General features: G+C 39.5%; 2 protein-coding genes across 2 annotated transcripts in view; one reads left to right on the top strand and one right to left on the bottom strand.

The window, feature by feature from the left end:
* Window positions 1-1,289: 1,289 nt before the first annotated feature.
* COMMD8 (COMM domain containing 8) lies at window positions 1,290-9,142 on the top strand. Its single transcript, XM_068942995.1, has 5 exons — window positions 1,290-1,426; window positions 2,544-2,699; window positions 3,675-3,827; window positions 5,493-5,648; window positions 7,430-9,142. Exons 1-5 carry the CDS (start codon window positions 1,382-1,384, stop codon window positions 7,448-7,450), a joined length of 531 nt encoding a protein of 176 aa, XP_068799096.1. The 5' UTR covers window positions 1,290-1,381; the 3' UTR covers window positions 7,451-9,142.
* Window positions 9,143-9,215: 73 nt separating this feature from the next.
* GABRB1 (gamma-aminobutyric acid type A receptor subunit beta1) overlaps window positions 9,216-16,636 on the bottom strand; it is a 169,015-nt gene continuing 161,594 nt past the window's right edge. Inside the window, exons 9-10 of the mRNA XM_068942993.1 lie at window positions 13,177-13,251; window positions 9,216-11,125 (exon numbers count right to left, since the gene is read on the bottom strand). Coding sequence (XP_068799094.1) covers window positions 13,225-13,251 — 27 coding nt within the window. The 3' untranslated portion in view covers window positions 9,216-11,125; window positions 13,177-13,224. The remainder of the gene's footprint in view (window positions 11,126-13,176; window positions 13,252-16,636) is intronic.

Consider the following 16,636-nt stretch of genomic DNA (forward strand, 5'->3'; position numbering starts at 1 on the left):
GTTCTGATTTTTCTTGCAGAGTTCTACTTTGCTCTTTATATTTCAGTTGAACGAATCGAAAATTTTACTTTAAAGCTATACATTTATGAAAAGTGAGACTCTGTTCCTCAGACCTGAAAAAAATACGGTGCTGTAGAAGGTCTTTACCGAGAATTTACCAGACAGAATGCGTCTGTTTCCTCTTTCCTCTGTTCCTCCCCTTCATGTGCTACGTCCTTGCTCCATCACATTTGTCACTTGTTTGATCCTTTTCAGCTTAACGGGACATTTGCAACCATTCTCCTTATTCCCTCTATCTTCCTTCTCTAAATCTGGATTTCTTATTTTTCTTGTCTCGTCTCCGGCTCTGTTTCATTTAGGGCAGAAGCTCCCCCTGCTGTTCCATTTTGCAGCAGCACAGTCATAATAGAAACTCGATAGGTTTCCGGTTTCCTAATAAACCAAGCTGCACATTCCAGGGAAATGAAGGAAATTATGATCGAAAATTATTGAAAATACGATTTATTTTTCTTTGCCGTTTCAGCTTTTCCTGAGTTTATCAGCAGTATCAATACATTTTTCACCATAAATTTAAGTACATTTTTTCCAGAAGCCTTTATTAAAAATCTAACCTATTAGCAGTAGGAAACCCAGACAGAAACTGGGTGCATCTGAAAGTTTACAGCGCTTATTAGCCCTGTCAGCAAAACATGAAATTGGTTCTTCCTCATCTGTTTCTTCTCCAAAAGTCCCCCGCAATGCTGTTCCTACACGGGCCAGCGTACTCGTGTTTGCAGAACACATGCTGCAAACAGACTGAAGCAGCTTGGGGTTTTCCACAGGCCTGATATCCGCCAGTACAGACTTGTGCCTGTTTTCATTGTCTTCGGGTCCGGTATTATGCTTACACATGCATAATTTTACACCTGTGAAGTGGCCTAGTGATTTCAGTGAGACAAGGTCTGCGTGCAGGCATAGCAGTGCTTCAGTGTTTTGCTGGGACTTGACTTAAATGCATCCCGTTTTTCTTGCACTTTGCTGCGAGGGTTATTGCTTCTCCATGCTCACATGCAGATCAACTTCAGGACTGGAAAGGGCATTGCTAAAGTTAAACACTGTTGCATATACCTCCTCTGTGGAAGGTTTTGCTTTGAGTTGCTCCTGGTAAATGTTGTGCCGGCAGCACACCCTTCTGTCCTTAATATTTCTCCTTCCCGGCACACGGAAGCAGCACCCTCCCCTGCCTGTGCGGCCGGGGCCGGGACTCGAACCCGCAACCTCAAGCGCCCTGCCGGTGCGCATGCGCGCCGGCGGGGCGGGGAGAGGAGAGGGGCGGGGAAGCGCGTGCCCGCGAGCCGCCGAGGGACGTCACGTGTGCGGCGGGGAGGGCAACGGCCGGGACATGCTGCGGCTGCTGGAGAGGCTGCCGCCGGGCCAGGCCCTGGAGGTGGGAGCCGCGCGCAGGGGCCGCGCCCCGGCGCCTCCGAGGCAGCCCGAGCCGCGGGCGCCGTGTCGGCCGCCCGCCTGCTTTCCGCGAGGAGCGGCCGGGCGCGGGGCCTCTCTGCCCGCGGCCGCCGCGCTGCCGCCGTTACATAGACTCGGGGCGGGGGCTGCGGTGTCCGGTAGCCCCCCCCCCTCCTCCCCCCCAGAGGCAGGGAGGGCGGTGTTGGTAAGGGGGGGGCAAAGGTGCTGCGGCCGAGCTCGACTGCAGTGAGATGTTTATCCTCAGGCCTCATGTAGGTTACGGCCTGCATAATGCTCCCCCTCGCATGTCTGTGGGCCTTCCTGAAAGGAAGCGGAACCAAAACCGCGGGTTTTGGTCAAAAATGCGGGTTCAGAGCATGTTCGGAGTGCACCGAGCGGCCGATGGCCGTGCTTGGTTTGCTGCTCCCGCCTGGCTTAGGTGAGTGCGAATACTGGTGAGCTCTTCTCAGCGCAGCTCTCCAGTCGGAGCTTTTTACTCTGATGTTTAGAGAGACTGATTGCTTGTCCAGAGCTCTCGGCTGTTGTCAGAGGGACTCCAGTAACTGGTGATTTCCCGTCAGTGAGGTAGCAGCCAGCCCCCTCTGGTGCTCAAAGGAAAATTGCTGCAGAGGGACAGGAAATCAGACCTACGGAAGAGCTGATGCTGGAGGCCTAGGGGAAGACGGGAGCAGATGCGCAGGCGCACAGACTTGGAGGTCAGCTGTATGGGTTGTGCTCCTCACCCTGAAAAGCCGGCTGCCTCTGAGACTACTGAGTTGCCTTTTGTTGTGGCAGCCTGCTGCTTGGAAGCACATTCTAGCAGTGCACAAAACCAAAAATAAGTCCAAGCTGAATCTGAACCACATTGTGCTTTCTGTGGCCAAAGTATGGTAATTGATTTGGGGGAAGAAGGGGGAAGGTTGGTATTTAGAGACTACCTCTTTACTTTATGGCTTTCCAGGAGCTCTCTGAGAGAGCATTGAGACGGTACCCAGCAAAGAGAAGAGTGATAACTGATTTGCCTGTTGAATCCCACATCTGGTGTAGGTTAACTACAGTAGCAATATGGTTTTAATTAGGTTTCACTTTGTTTCTTTCAGTTCCTTCATAAGATAGTTGATGGCATATGTGGCCGCGCATATCCTCGATACCAGGATTATGGTACTATTTGGAACTTGATGGAGTGGATGGAGGTTTTAGAAGAAACAATGGCATATTTCAAAAGCACAGTTGGCAAAAACATATCTGATGAAGAGGTGAGGGCTCATCAACAGCTGGGTTTGACTTTGAGGGATCAGACTAGAGTGATTAGCCTGCTGGTTTATTCAATCCTAAAGTTTTTTTTTTTTAATGTAGTTTTTGAATAGTAACAGGCTAAATCTGAATAGCTTCAGAGAGGTAGAAAGCAAGCAGCACTTAGGATGTAATGCTAAACCTTTTTAAAAGAGAAGGTGAAATGGGATGCTTTTTTAAAATGTACTGAATAGTACTGATTTGTTAAAATACAGTTTCAGACATGTAAATTGATATCTTATGTACCACAGAATTAAATATGTGTCATCAGCAATGAAACCAATATAGGTTCTTGTTTGGCTTACTCTGTTTTTTACCACTGTATTGAAGTGTTTTAAAATAGTGGCTGTATGTAAGTGCTTAAACAGTGCAGTACAGGGACTGTAATTCAGGGCATTTCAATATGTCTAAATTTTGCAGTAAACTTGTTCCATTAATTCTCATCTTCTACCCATTGCTAGTATTTTGAATACTTGCTAGTAGCAAGACTACTAACTACAGAAGGAGCCATAGAATAAGGGGTGAGTTAGTATGTTTGTGTAAGCTAAAATAATGTGGTTTGCCTCCACTCTGATATTCAAAAACTCTCAGCATTAAACCAGTGCTGTTTGTGTGTAGTTTTTCTTTTTGTTTTAGCATGGCATTTAGGAAGGCCAAGAAAGTCTCCGTTCCTTGGCCTCTTTTCATTTAAATGACCTTGTGTATCAGCTGTGCACTACTGCCCAACAAGATGATGATGATTATTTATATTGCCATGGTAGATACTGACTCTAACTATTGGCGACTGAGAACGGTGTGAGTAAGATGAAGTTATGAAGCCCAATGTTAACAGCTATCCAGATAGAAGCTTGGATACCTACGGAACTATTTTGTATGGTATATCTTATTTCTTTGGTTCATAATTAAAGCAGTCTTAATCTCAATTTTGATATTTACAGGCTGTTCAACAGATGAATGAGTTAAATTCAAACTATCAAGAAGCAATCACAAAATGTCTAAAAGGCAGAAAAGAAGAAATCAGGAATGCACTAGTAGAAAGAGTAAATGCAATCTCTTCTGCCCAGCTGCAGGATTTTGACTGGCAGTTAAAGGTGAGACTATTTCTTCAGAGGTGTTTGAATATACCTAAGGAAGAAGTATTCCACAAGGAAGCAGTAGCTATTGATATGGTCTCTGTAGTGGGCCAGCTCATCATGGGGCATGGCTCAATTTGTATAGATACCAGAAACCCCCATTCATGGTAACAAGCCAAAGACTTGCCAGAAATCTGTGTAAGTAAATAAATACAAATCTTCCCCCCCCCCCCCCTCATACTACAATATACAAAATTATTTCTCTCCTAAAAGGAGATTGAAAGTTACTCAGGAACACCTGACGATTTCATTTGATCTCATGATTTTGAGGCCTGAATAGGCAATATTTTTACTCTATGAAAAAAGAATGTGTTTACTTAAAATAAACAGTATTACACTAACTCACGATGAGATTCCCTGACTCTTCAAATGTTTAGATTCCTGCATTAAACCATTCTTTAATAATTAGTTGGAAATCATTTCTCTTTGAACTTATTTTACTAATAAGCATGCTGCCTACGGTTGGATGGTGTTCTGGGGTTACAAAGACATTGCTGCTTTAAATTGAGCTCTGAGAATCTTAGACTTAGAGTGTAAACTATGTAAGTAATGTTATTTTGTCTGTCCATGGAAGCTGTTAAATAGGAAATAGTTTTTTGTCTCAACAAGAATAATTTGTGTAGCAAACAGCTTTGGAAATCAAAGAGCAATGCCTAAATAGACAAGGTTTTGGAAGAGCCGATGCCATGGCATCGTATGGTGCTTCAGATCAGCTGTTACCAAGCCTTGATCTCTCTTGCTAACTGTGTTTACTGCTGACAGGAATATAAACCAGATTTTGAGAACTCTTGTTACTTGTGGTTTCTCTTAACTTTTTCCAGTGAAGAATTTTTGAGGTTTCTTTCTATTTCATGATACAAACTTATGGTAGACGTCTAAACTGTTGGCTGCATTTTTTTTAAACCACTCTTCTTTTTTGTTTGAGCTGGTTGTAGTATTGTTTTTCACTTACTCTAATTGAATCCTACCAAGGATGTTCTCTTTCCCTTGCTGTACTGTGTTCTGCTCTCTAAATAATTAAGAAAACTGGGTGCAGAAACTGACCTGCAGTATCATCACCTGGTACTCTATTTAATACATTTTAAAAGTCTAACTTGGAATAGACATAATAGTAAACAAAAAACCCACACAACTGTTGTATAATCCGCTTCATTCCTATTTGTCAAATAGTATATCTGACAAATAGTATTTGATCAGTTGTAGAGTTGAAAACTGCACAGAAACTGTTCTCTTTTTCTCTACCTGCCCCTCCTGAAAGACCCTTCTCACTTGTTGATTACCAGAACTGTTTGAGTAAGGTGGCTTCAAAATTTGCTTTGCTTTTTAAGAGTCGTGCTTAAATGCTTCGTTCCTTATCATGTAAAACACAAAAATTTAGAACCTCTGTTGACTTTAACAAATTCTTTTGACAGATGTGTTGCTCTGAAGAGAGTTGTTGGTATTTTGTTTTTAAAAAAAAAAAAAAAACCAGCTGCGGAGATAACTGTATGAAGTTAGTGCTTTCGTGCTGATGTTTCTTTGGATAGTACTCTTTCAGTGTAAAGTGCAGGTGTGATATTATGAAAGGCTAAAAACTTTATGGCTCCACCTTCACTCTTCTGTTTGTTTCATCAACTTACACAGCTTGCTCTCTCCAGTGATAAAATCTCCATGCTGCAAATGCCGCTTATCAATCTTGATTTGGATGTGAGAGAAAATGGTGAAATTAAACCAATCTCTGTAGAAATGGATAAGGAAGAATTACAGAACCTAATAAATGCATTGGAAGCTGCTAATAAGGTAAACTTCACTGCTATCATCCTTTCTTACTGAACTCTCATTTACTGACTTTATTTTAACTGAAATTGTTTGTTACCAATATCCTGCTGAAAATCTGAAGTAAATCATTCATTGGCAACAGATCCTTTGACTCTAGAGTTACAGAAAGTCTTATGTCAAAGCAGCCTATGTAAAGTAGTTTGTTTCTTTGAGAGATTTGAGGGTTTTTTTAGTACAGTGTAGTTGAGAATTTTTATGAAGGTAGTTAGAGTCCTGATAAGTACAGTTCTCTGTTCAAAGCAGTATTAACGTGTCTTGCAAGAGTAAGAGGAGAAGGAAATGAAATGACAAAGTGCCAGATGAGAGTGGGATTTTGAAAGGTTGGAGAGAGAACTCTGCCATTCCCCCAACTTCACAAAACATCAGTGACTGGGAATGCATACCACAGAGTTGCTTGATTCAAATCAAATACTTTATAATTTCCATGGCACAGTAAATCAGGAAGAAAATTACAGAGTGTCAATAGGTCTATAACACAAGAAGAATGTTTCAAGTGTGACTCTGTTTGGGATTTCTCAAATTTCTTAATAGAAAAGACTGAGGAGGATTAAAAAAAATGTCAGGGGAAGAAGTGTCATCTGACTTGCACCTTGGTGATAACTATGTGTCCTGGAAACCCTCCCTGTTCAGTAACATATCTGTATTCATTCTGGCTCGAGGATTAAAAAAAATGTCAGGGGAAGAAGTGTCATCTGACTTGCACCTTGGTGATAACTATGTGTCCTGGAAACCCTCCCTGTTCAGTAACATATCTGTATTCATTCTGGCTCTATAAAAGGGCAGCAAGACTTTTGTTTTTTAATCTAAAAATGTACTTCAAATTTTTGTCAAGTCAGTTATCTGTGAGACGATTCTCTCTCATCCTGTAAGATGGATGTGAAAGTGGTGCGCTGACATATGTTTGGAAGTTGGCAGCGTCTAGTTGCTTCTTACTATTTAGTGCATAGGGATTTTCTGTAGATGTTTTATGTTACGTTACAGAGCTATAGCTGCAATTTATAGATCAACATTTCTAAAATAATCTTTGCTATATGACAACTGAAAATAATTGATTGACAGTTATTGGAATCAAATACTAAGGTATAATAGTGCTGTTAATTTTAGTGTCTTATGTAGTTCAAAATATTATGTCTACTTGTTGCTTCAGTGAGGCTGGTGTGAGACTTCTGAGTAACTACCTGTTTCCAGTGAGATACCTGTATTAATGCAGATACAGGTGCAGCTTTCTTTGAATAACTGCACTTCTCAACAGCTTTCTCTTCCCTGTACTTTTTTCTCCAAACCAAGTAGAAAAAAACAGCTTGTCTTGAATTCTACACTTGGCAAACAAGGATTTTTCCAGCCCAGACTTCAGCAGTTTCCACATGCCTTGTGTTCTGCCTGAAGGTCTGCTCTAGGAGGTTGTCATTCCATACTTATACTTCTGTGTGAGAGCAATGAGGCATTAACTCTATAAAATGGAGCCCTCTGTTCTGCTTTGTGTGAAGTGAATCCAGTCAATCTGGAATTACCATTCTATTTTTTCAATCACAAGGAACTAAGGAGTGGTTTGTGTGCAGTAAGCACTGAAGAAAATTGTTAGAAGAAATAGTAGCTGTGAGGTGCATTTTCCAGAGGAAAGATGTGTTTATACAGTCTCATATTGTAGTGTAACTGTAACAGAAAGCATAAAGCTGTATTTCTGAGAATATTTTAGCCTTTTGTCTCATCAAACTCTGATTGCATTCGTTTTCTTTTTGAAGGTTCTCTTGCAACTGAAATGACGACATTCAGACAATTGACAGCATCTGCTGGCGCTGGCTCCACGAGTGACTTGGAAAAATAATAGAAACATTCTCTACAAAGCCAAAAGCTGTTGATGCTGTAAAATACTGAACTGAGCAGGCATTAATGACTTGTGACCAAATAAACTATTATTTCTTTGCAAATAGAAACATCGTAGATCTGTTAGACCAAAATTATCCAAATTCAATGTACAGTTGTTTTCAGTACTAAAAATATATAGAACTATGAATGATATAAGTATTGCTTATGACATACATTTGCCATATTTGCTTTTGTTAAATTTTGGGGGTCATTGCACATCTTCCTGGGAAGACTAAGGCACCTTACTTAGGTCGTGCATTATCCTTACCAAAGGTGCAATGATAATGAAGAACATGACAGCAGAGCTGTAGCATTAATGTATTTATACTTGTAAATAGTAAATAAACAATTGATTTGTGTGTGCAAATAACTGCTACAAATTGTTTCTTGATTTAATAATCGCTAACTGTTAACTCGTTAACTTTGTTAAGTGCTTTAAAAAAAAAAAAACAGTATAAAAGCTAAATAAGGACTTGGGCTTAACTCGGTCTTTTTCAGTTTGGGTTCAGCATCTTTGCTGGTTGCTTTTCACTTGAGTATATTGATGGTTTCCAAGGAGCTGCTGTGCTGGAGAGGAGCTGACCTACATGAGCTGTCAAAAGGATATTCCCAGTCTATGCAATAAGGCAGATAACTGGTAAATCTGTATCTAAAACTTATTGAAACCAGTTTGGGATTTTCTTGTAGTATGTAACAAAAATTAGAAGCTATACAGTAGAGAAGGTGATGCTTTAATGGTTTCTGTTATTTGTTAAACCATTTTTCCATATGTAAAGAGCAAAATATCTGTAATGCTTATATAAGTAATAATGTGCACTGCCACGCTCATGTGTACGTATCTATAAAAAAGGCAAAGTAATGATCACTTACCCTCTTCCATGTGGTGGTCTTTGGTGTCTTGGAATTCTTCCATTTTATTTTGCTATGTCATATGTTTTAATATGGGCAAAGTGTAAATAATACATCTGTGGAAAAAATTTTGACTTCACATGATTGGATGGAGAAGAGGAGGACAAGAAGCTGTGTTGTAAAAAAGCTCATGTAAGAAGGATTTTAGATTTAGCTCACTGTCCACAAAGTCTACTATGTTTCTAATGATAAAACTATCACAGATGCTCTGTGGGCCAGAGAACATGTTTAAACAAGTTGTGTGTGTGTGTGTGTGTGTGTATATATATATATATATAAAATGTAGTCTCTTTCCTTTCAGTTTGATACTGGTACACTTGCTCACGTGCATTTAGTTCAGCGTCAGCAATTCAAGAAAAATCATAAAATGATTAAAAGACTGGAAAAAATAGCTTACAATGAAATAGTCTCAATCTCTCTTTAAAGATGTGACTTGATCATAGTCTTGAGTATTCATAAAAAGCAGAAATTTGATAACTTATCAGTCTATCAGGTGACAGATCTTGAATCAGTGGTCTCAAATTCAAGCTAAGATATTCAGGCTGGAATTCATGTTTGTTTAGCTTAAAATCTGGAAGAAGTTACTGCGGGTTGTCCTGTAGTGTGTTTAGGAGTACTCTGTTTTTTAATTGTGAGTTTAATGAATAAATTGATCAGGTTTGCTTATTTTATTAGGCAGGTATATTTGTCTTGCCTCCGCTTTTTCCTTCCCTGTAAAGCTAGTTGCTTTATAGAATGCTTATGTACTGCTTTGATAGGCCCCTGTAGGTTTAAATGCTTCATGGGTTGAATGGTGAATATTAAAAACTAACTCTACTTTAGCTATCGTTATGCTGAGAATATGTTGCTAGAAGGCTTCTGTAGAGAAAAGAGGCTTAATTTTTTTGGTCATTCATTTTATTGTTGGTACATTGTTTTTATCCTCAAGGAGAAGAGGACTGAAAACTCTTCCTTGCATTTACAGTAGTGGAAGTAAGAAACAGCTGACAATTTATTTCACACAAGTGTTACACTATCAAGGTCTACACATGATTTGGGTAGAAGACGCTTGGGCGTTGATCCGTTTTTACAAATTATAGACATACTGTGAATGCATTAAACAAAGCTACCAAATACTTAGGAGGTCTGTACTTAAAGCATATCCATTTTTATATCCTTTTAACTGGTTGAGAGAACTTTTATGCTGGTATCATTTAGTTTTCAAAGATATTGTTCAAAAATACAGTAAATTAATTCTGCAAAATATCATTTTGCTTTCAATAAAAGGCCACAGATGAGAAGTTTCACTTTTACATTCAAAATCTGCCACATATCTAGCTGTTAGAAAGCAATCTTTTAAAATGTAGGCACTACATAAAAATATTTGTAACTTCTTAGTAATGTACAGACTGGAAGCTTTACGTAATTACATTTTAATTTTATAATGAATTATGTAGAAATGGATTTATAATTACACTGAGGGTATGTGGTGGTTTTTCATCTTTAGTATCATCCAGTATTTGTCCTGCCCTTTTCTGCAGCACTTGACAGGAAAGGCTGGAAAATATTTTATAAAATATTTTTTTTTAAAGATAGGGTTGCTCTTATGAGATAGCACTAACAAACATGTTATGAGCTGCTTTTTTTGAGTGTTAGGTTTTACTGATATCCTAAAACTGGTAGTAAAACCAGGTATCATTTATATAGTTTGCAAAACTCAATGTTTTTGACAGCAAGCATAACTACGGTGAACAGGGAGAAAAACACCAGCCAACAAACAGTTGAGAACTAGCAGCTAAAATATGGTTATAATGAGGTTGTATCTGAAGGAAACTGGCAAATTGACTGTACCTCTCTACAGAGAAACAGACCATCTTGTGTAAGGCACTTTAATGGCCTCCAGTAAACTGAAAGCAAATGGACCAAATGGAGGAGAGAGCTTGCTCCTCTGTGCCTTCTAGTGTTTGTTAGAAAACATTGTCATTCTGGCTCTGCTTTGAGAAGTAGGTACAGTTGGGGAAAGAAGGGAGGGTATGCAGTTGTGACAGATGAGGCATTTGTGGAAATTGCACCAGGCCAAATCCATACAAAAAGCTATAAATTCCACAAAAACCATTATACTGGTGTCAGCTTCAACATTTTAATGAATGCAGATAGCCTGTGCTAGCCTTTAATGAGTGCCTTAGCCTGTGCTCTTTCTATTTAGCTATTTATGAACAGTTGAATGGCTTTAGTGTTTGCATGTCCCACAACACAAACTCATAATGGTGGCTTCCACATCGCTCTTTTGGGTTGCTCCCCTTCACAAGTTCATATTCTATCAGTGTTTGGCTCTGCAGAACTCACTTCTGGGTCCTGCTGCTGCACGGGGCACAGGCACGTCAGGAGTGAGTCCACGTTGAAGCAGCAGAGAACCAGTGCGTAACTGCACTCTTCTGTGTGATGAAAGTATAATTCCTCCTTGCTGAGTTCATTCCTCTGCATTCATTAGAAGTTCATTCCACGTTGTTTTGATAACTACCTGGACGTTTCTGTGATTTGGCCTGATTTGCTTCTCTGAACTTAAAGTTTTTGTTGAAGTCAGTGAGATTCTGAATAAAGTCAGTTTGGTCCATTTCCGCTTAGCTGAATCTTTGTATATGAGAGTCACAGTGTTTTGGACTTCATATCTCAAAATGTAGACTCTATTCGGGGGGGGGGGGAGAGGAGGAAGGAAAGCAATCCTTATATAAATACATTAGTAAAGCCTCTGTGGTTTTAAAGGTAATACGTACAGGCCTCCTAAGCATGTAATTAAGACTAGAAACAAAACTTTGTATAGTACACTCTTTGAACCAAAAGCCCTAACAAAAAGGGTACGTATAATGCATATGTTGTATAAAGTTTTGATTTTAACAAACAAAAAAGCACCTACAGAAATTTACCTTGCATCAACAGACCTGCAATTTCCATCAGAAAGTGCAGCTTATCTTGATACAAAGTATAAAAGTGAATCTTGATATAAAGTATAAAAGTGAATTATAAAAATAATATTACTTGTCCTCCATTGGCATTAATTGATTTTTCTCTCCATTTCATGCAAGTCTTCCCTTGATTATGGAAATATCATATTTTTCTTAATGAGTCCTTTCAGGTTTGACCTTGGAACATTAACGTGTGTCAGAGTTGGATCAGACCAGCAAATTGTAGGTATGGGAGCGATCACTCTAATAAAGCTGCTTTTGCAACAAAGCAAACTGTGTATGTCAAAATGTATTTTTAAAAGATCTAAATCCATGTCAGCCTGTGAAACAATTCTAAGTTCTGGAGCGAGCCTTTCTGATAAGAAACAAGCTGAAGTATAATTATTCTTTCATCTGAAAGGTTGTTTTAAGAACTAGTAACACCTTGTTCTGAGGTATATAGTTTGCTGACGTTCTGAATTGTGAATTAAAATTTATAATAAAGTAACAGCAAAATTACTTTTCTGGTTACCAGACAATGCTTTCCTATGTGCATCAAGGTAGTCTACAAAGCTTTTTACATATTTAAATCTATGTAATTGCACTGGTAGTATACTTCTTCACGTTCCTCTGTTAAGTGTACAACTTACACCTACTCAAGACCACTCTAGAAAAAGCAAAAGACCACCACCAAAAAGTAGAAAGGGTGTCAAATCTCAAAAGGATTAATCTTTTGGACTTTTACAGGCCTATTGTTTTTCAATGAGTTCCACATAATAATGAGATTGGATCTGTGGAGAGGTCACTGCAGGAGCCGGGCCTTATATTTTCAGCTGGTTTGTGGAGGAGAATCAGGATGTTCAATCCTTGTCTATAGCTAGGAATTATGCTCAAAGGTATTCATTATATGTGCTAGCTAGCACCAGTGGGTGTTCTAATGTAGACAAGGCTCTAGCTACTTTTTACTACTGCATTAATCAACTGATTTAACAAATACAGTAATAAAAGGCAGTGGAAGCTCTGAAGACTCTTCTAACGGAAGACCATTGCAGGTCCACAGTGACTGCTTTGGCAGTGGACTGTTTGAATGGAAAGATTCCTAGCATCATATGGATTCAATAACTTTTTTTGATGGCTATAATAAAATAAGAAATATTTTCTTTGTTTATTGGGAATGCAGAGATTTCGGATTTCACGTGTTTCTGTTAGTTTTGATTTAAATGGGAGCAGGAACAAGCATTGAATGAACTGACGAGAGGACTGTTAGTAACTATCTTTGTAATGCTCAATCCTGCATTCTTTACCTATGCCAAAGTCTGATTCAGCTCTTTCTTGAAATGATGATTTACCACCTCTGTTTCTTAAAACCAACGTTTGCTGCAGCACCAGCTGCAGCACCAATATGCAAAGTTAGTTGCCTCTGAACAGGTCTAACAAATCAGGTAATACGTTGTCTGCTAGATCAAAACTGAACTATTCACAGACATGGACAAGAAAATTGATGTGTCAACAGATGCGATCAGGGTTGCTTCTCCTCTCACTGAAATGCATAATCTGACAAAGGAAGCCCTCATTCCGAATGTTTTTTACTTGATGTGATTGACATTTTATGCTTTCCTTTATGGTCACACAGATCCAGCTAGGCAGTGATGAGTTAAAAGACAGTGATTAGAGACCATTTCTAGAGAGATGACATGCTTCTGCTACAACATAATTATCTTAGTTCCTCAATGGTAATGATATTCAAATGCAATTAGATTTTGCCAAGAATAAAAGCATAAAAGGAGGCATACCAGGCTATTCCTTAGACTGGCGGTGCTACAGGACCAGAGGTGATGTTTTTATAACACTTGGAAACTCATAATGACCTATAAAATAGGAAACAAATACCACAAGACGCAGAAAACGTTATTATAGTTCACTCTGCATTCCAGTACAGTAAATAGATCAAAGTCAGCTAGTTTTCCTTTAAGAAATGCTAGATTTCTCATTTGTCTCTTAATTCTTTCACCTTGCACAGATACATTTCAGTATCATTTTAACTGCATGCTGAAATCCAATATTCTTCTGTGATCTCCTGCCCTATTTGGGCCAAAGGGTGGATGCCTGTAGGGGTAGGAAGAAATATACTTGTATAACCATAGACATACTTCAAATGCTTTGCAGCATAAAAACCACTTCAAAATAATTTTGTACATAACTGATATAACACAGCCCTTTTGTTGATTAATACTCTCAAGGCAGTGTTAGCAATGCATCCTCAGTATGTGGGAATTCATGAGAAGCCTGTGGCAAAGTGGCGGAGTCACTCAGTGAAGGGAAACAGCAATAGCTGCTATAACAGAGCAATAGCCCTGAGTGACTTTCCTCAGAATTTATCTCAAGAAATCAAGAAATCACACCTGCAATACAAAGAGATGGAACATCTTCTATAAAGGTGAACAAGGTGAACCAGTGGGTAACTCAGAAATGGCAACTTCTGCACTGTTCAGTGGTAGCATAAAGCACAGGTCTTGTTTTTGCACTCAAAATGAAAAAATGAATGTTGACATAAATATTAATATGATATTAAAAATTCCTTTTTTTTTGGTGTTCTAACATCTCTTCTATCACTCCTGCTAGTCCTTCTTGATTGTTTTGAATAGTATGGGAATATAAATGAAGTAGAAGGATTTGAGTTTATCCTCCTGAGTGACTGAAACTACTCTTACACAAACTGTTTCAGGCTGATTCCATCTCTCATGCCTGCCATCACAAACCGAGCAGAATTTTAATCAGCAGAGAAGGGGTCCCAGGCTGGCTATGTAGCTGCGTTGGTATTAGAGAGATGGGTAAAATCACTGTGGTGTCTTGGTTGACTCCATCCCAGTTTGAGGCCCTGGATAGGCACAGAGGAACTATTTGACTTTTTTATATATTTGTCTTTTTATATATTTATATTTTTATATATTTGTCTATATATATTTGTCTTTTTCCTTGCCCAGCTGCCTGCTTTCATGAAGCCTGGAAGAATGTAACATCTCACGAATTCCTGCTGTTCTGTGACCTTTTGGCTGGAATTGCCGACTGACTGAAACAGGGGGCACTCCCAGGTGGACACACATGCATACCCACACAGGGACAGCAGAAGCTCATTTCCTTAGGAAACCTAGCTAAAATGGACGTCTAATACAAGTTTCTTTAAATTATATATTCTCACCCACAGCTTGCATGAAACAGCGGCACAAATTTTAAGGGGAGTTAGCTGCAATCTAATTAGCCATAGGATCTTATCTATACCGAGCTTGAAGCCTGGTTCCTAAGGGCAGGCAAACTAACTAAACACAGCACTGAGGGAGCTTGGCATTGCAGTCTCTGTTGTTCACCCTTATTGCTTAAAGCTAGTCAAGTGACTCAAATCCTTGGTGGGAAGAGGCTGTGCTTTTTTGCACTCCCTAACTCCACCAGATAGCAATGTACATGAGTACCCCTATAAATAACTGCATGGTCCCTCCTCTGCCTCTAATCATCACTGCCTATTCTTTGCTGCCACGCTACTGCTCTGAGGTGAGGAATGTTTTCTTCTGCTTTTTGTGTAAAGGTAGTTGAAAAGCAGTAATGATGTGCTAGTTGTCATGTACACGCTATCCTCAAGTTTCGCTTTTTAAAATTCTCTTTTGAGGCCCTATGTCTAACCTACAAAGAGGTTTTAGTTTAAATCAAATGTGCCTTGCAAGCTGGTATGCCAAGTGCTGTTTTCTTTACCAGATTAGCGGTGCTGACAGGAGCTCTGTGGGAGGTAGGAGTTGCTGGCTTCAGGGAAAGATATGTCAATCTGCAGTAAGCAGCTCTTCCCTCTATATGAGATATATTAGGCCCTGCTGCAAAACTTAGTGCTGAGAGCTGGAAGCTGTTTTCTCACTGGAGGTTGCGGCTTCCAGCTCCTGAAACAGCCAGGCTTTGGCGCATACCGTTCAAAACACACATCAGGGCTGGGTTTTGTAGCGGTGCTGCATGCCGAAGGTCTCCTGATGTGGGCCCCACCACTTTGGAGCGTCCCAAGCGCTGGACAGGTGACCGCTCCTCTGCTCTTGTTGCCAATGCTGGGAGAATTCTTGGGCTCAACACTCACAAAATCGTTTTTGTTTTGTCCGCGTCAAAGTTCCACAGTGCTGCCAGGGGAAAGCTACTTATAGTGACAGCACCTACACTGCATAGGCCCACAGGACTAAGTTTGTTTTGCTTAGTTTTCTTCAGGCATTCCCCTACACTTCCACTTGTTTTGCCTGACATCTTTCTCCACCTTTGTATATCAGTGACCTGTGATAAAAGGAGGAGAGGAAGAAAGAACCAAACAAACCTAGAGTACTGACTGCTGTTTAGAAAATGTTGTCAGAATTTAATTTCTTAAAACCTGTGCTACAGTAGGCCAGGGCAAAGAGTAGTTTCTTCTCCACCTGTGTCTTGGAAAATCGTGTAGTAATAAAACAGTCTGATTGTACTCGGGTAACCTGAGATACTGAGTGCTCTTCCACTGTGATCCTACTTTGCTCTTGAAACAGTTTTATCCATTGAGTTGTATTTAAATTGCTGCTATTTTTTTTCTTGATGGGAAAGTGGAATGGAGTGATATTTCTTGTCCACTGGAGGACAGTGCTTTGCTTTTTTCTTTTGCATTTTTTCTTTTTTTTTTTCTTCCCTCAAGAAAACTCACTTGGAGTTTCATTTGCAAGACTTTCATTTGCGCAGTTTTTAGTTTGTTAATGACCCTTCCTCAGGTCAATACTCCCTTATTTTGCTTAGAACTGTATGATGCAACTGCTCTTCTCACATGTGCCTAGTGCTTATGTATGAGCTAGCTGGATGTCATGTAAGCTGGATACTGTATGTATCTGGATGCTAGCAGTCTAGAAGAAAAATGTTGAAAACCAGTAAAGCTAATCTTTGCTCTTGTAACAGAAGGCAAAGGTTCCTTTATTACTTAGATTCTTGTTTCAATGTCATGTTGGATGTTTGCTTTTCCTAAACGTCCACATACTTGTAGATGTAAGAAGGATTGTGATGTTTCCATGTCACAGGTATAACAAGGTTAAATTACTGACATGTGGTCTATCTGTGAATATCTTCAGGCAATTGGTGTTAAAAAAAGCTAACAGCTTTTTTTAACATAGCGTATTAGACTACAAATCTGCAGAATGCATTGTTTTCTCTGAATTTACTTCTGGGTATAGCCAAAAAGCTGGCTTTGGGTCTGTTGTACTTTAATTACTACCT

Source organism: Struthio camelus, chromosome 4 (genome assembly GCF_040807025.1).
Source record: "Struthio camelus isolate bStrCam1 chromosome 4, bStrCam1.hap1, whole genome shotgun sequence".
In the NCBI taxonomy this organism is placed as follows: Eukaryota; Metazoa; Chordata; class Aves; order Struthioniformes; family Struthionidae; genus Struthio; species Struthio camelus.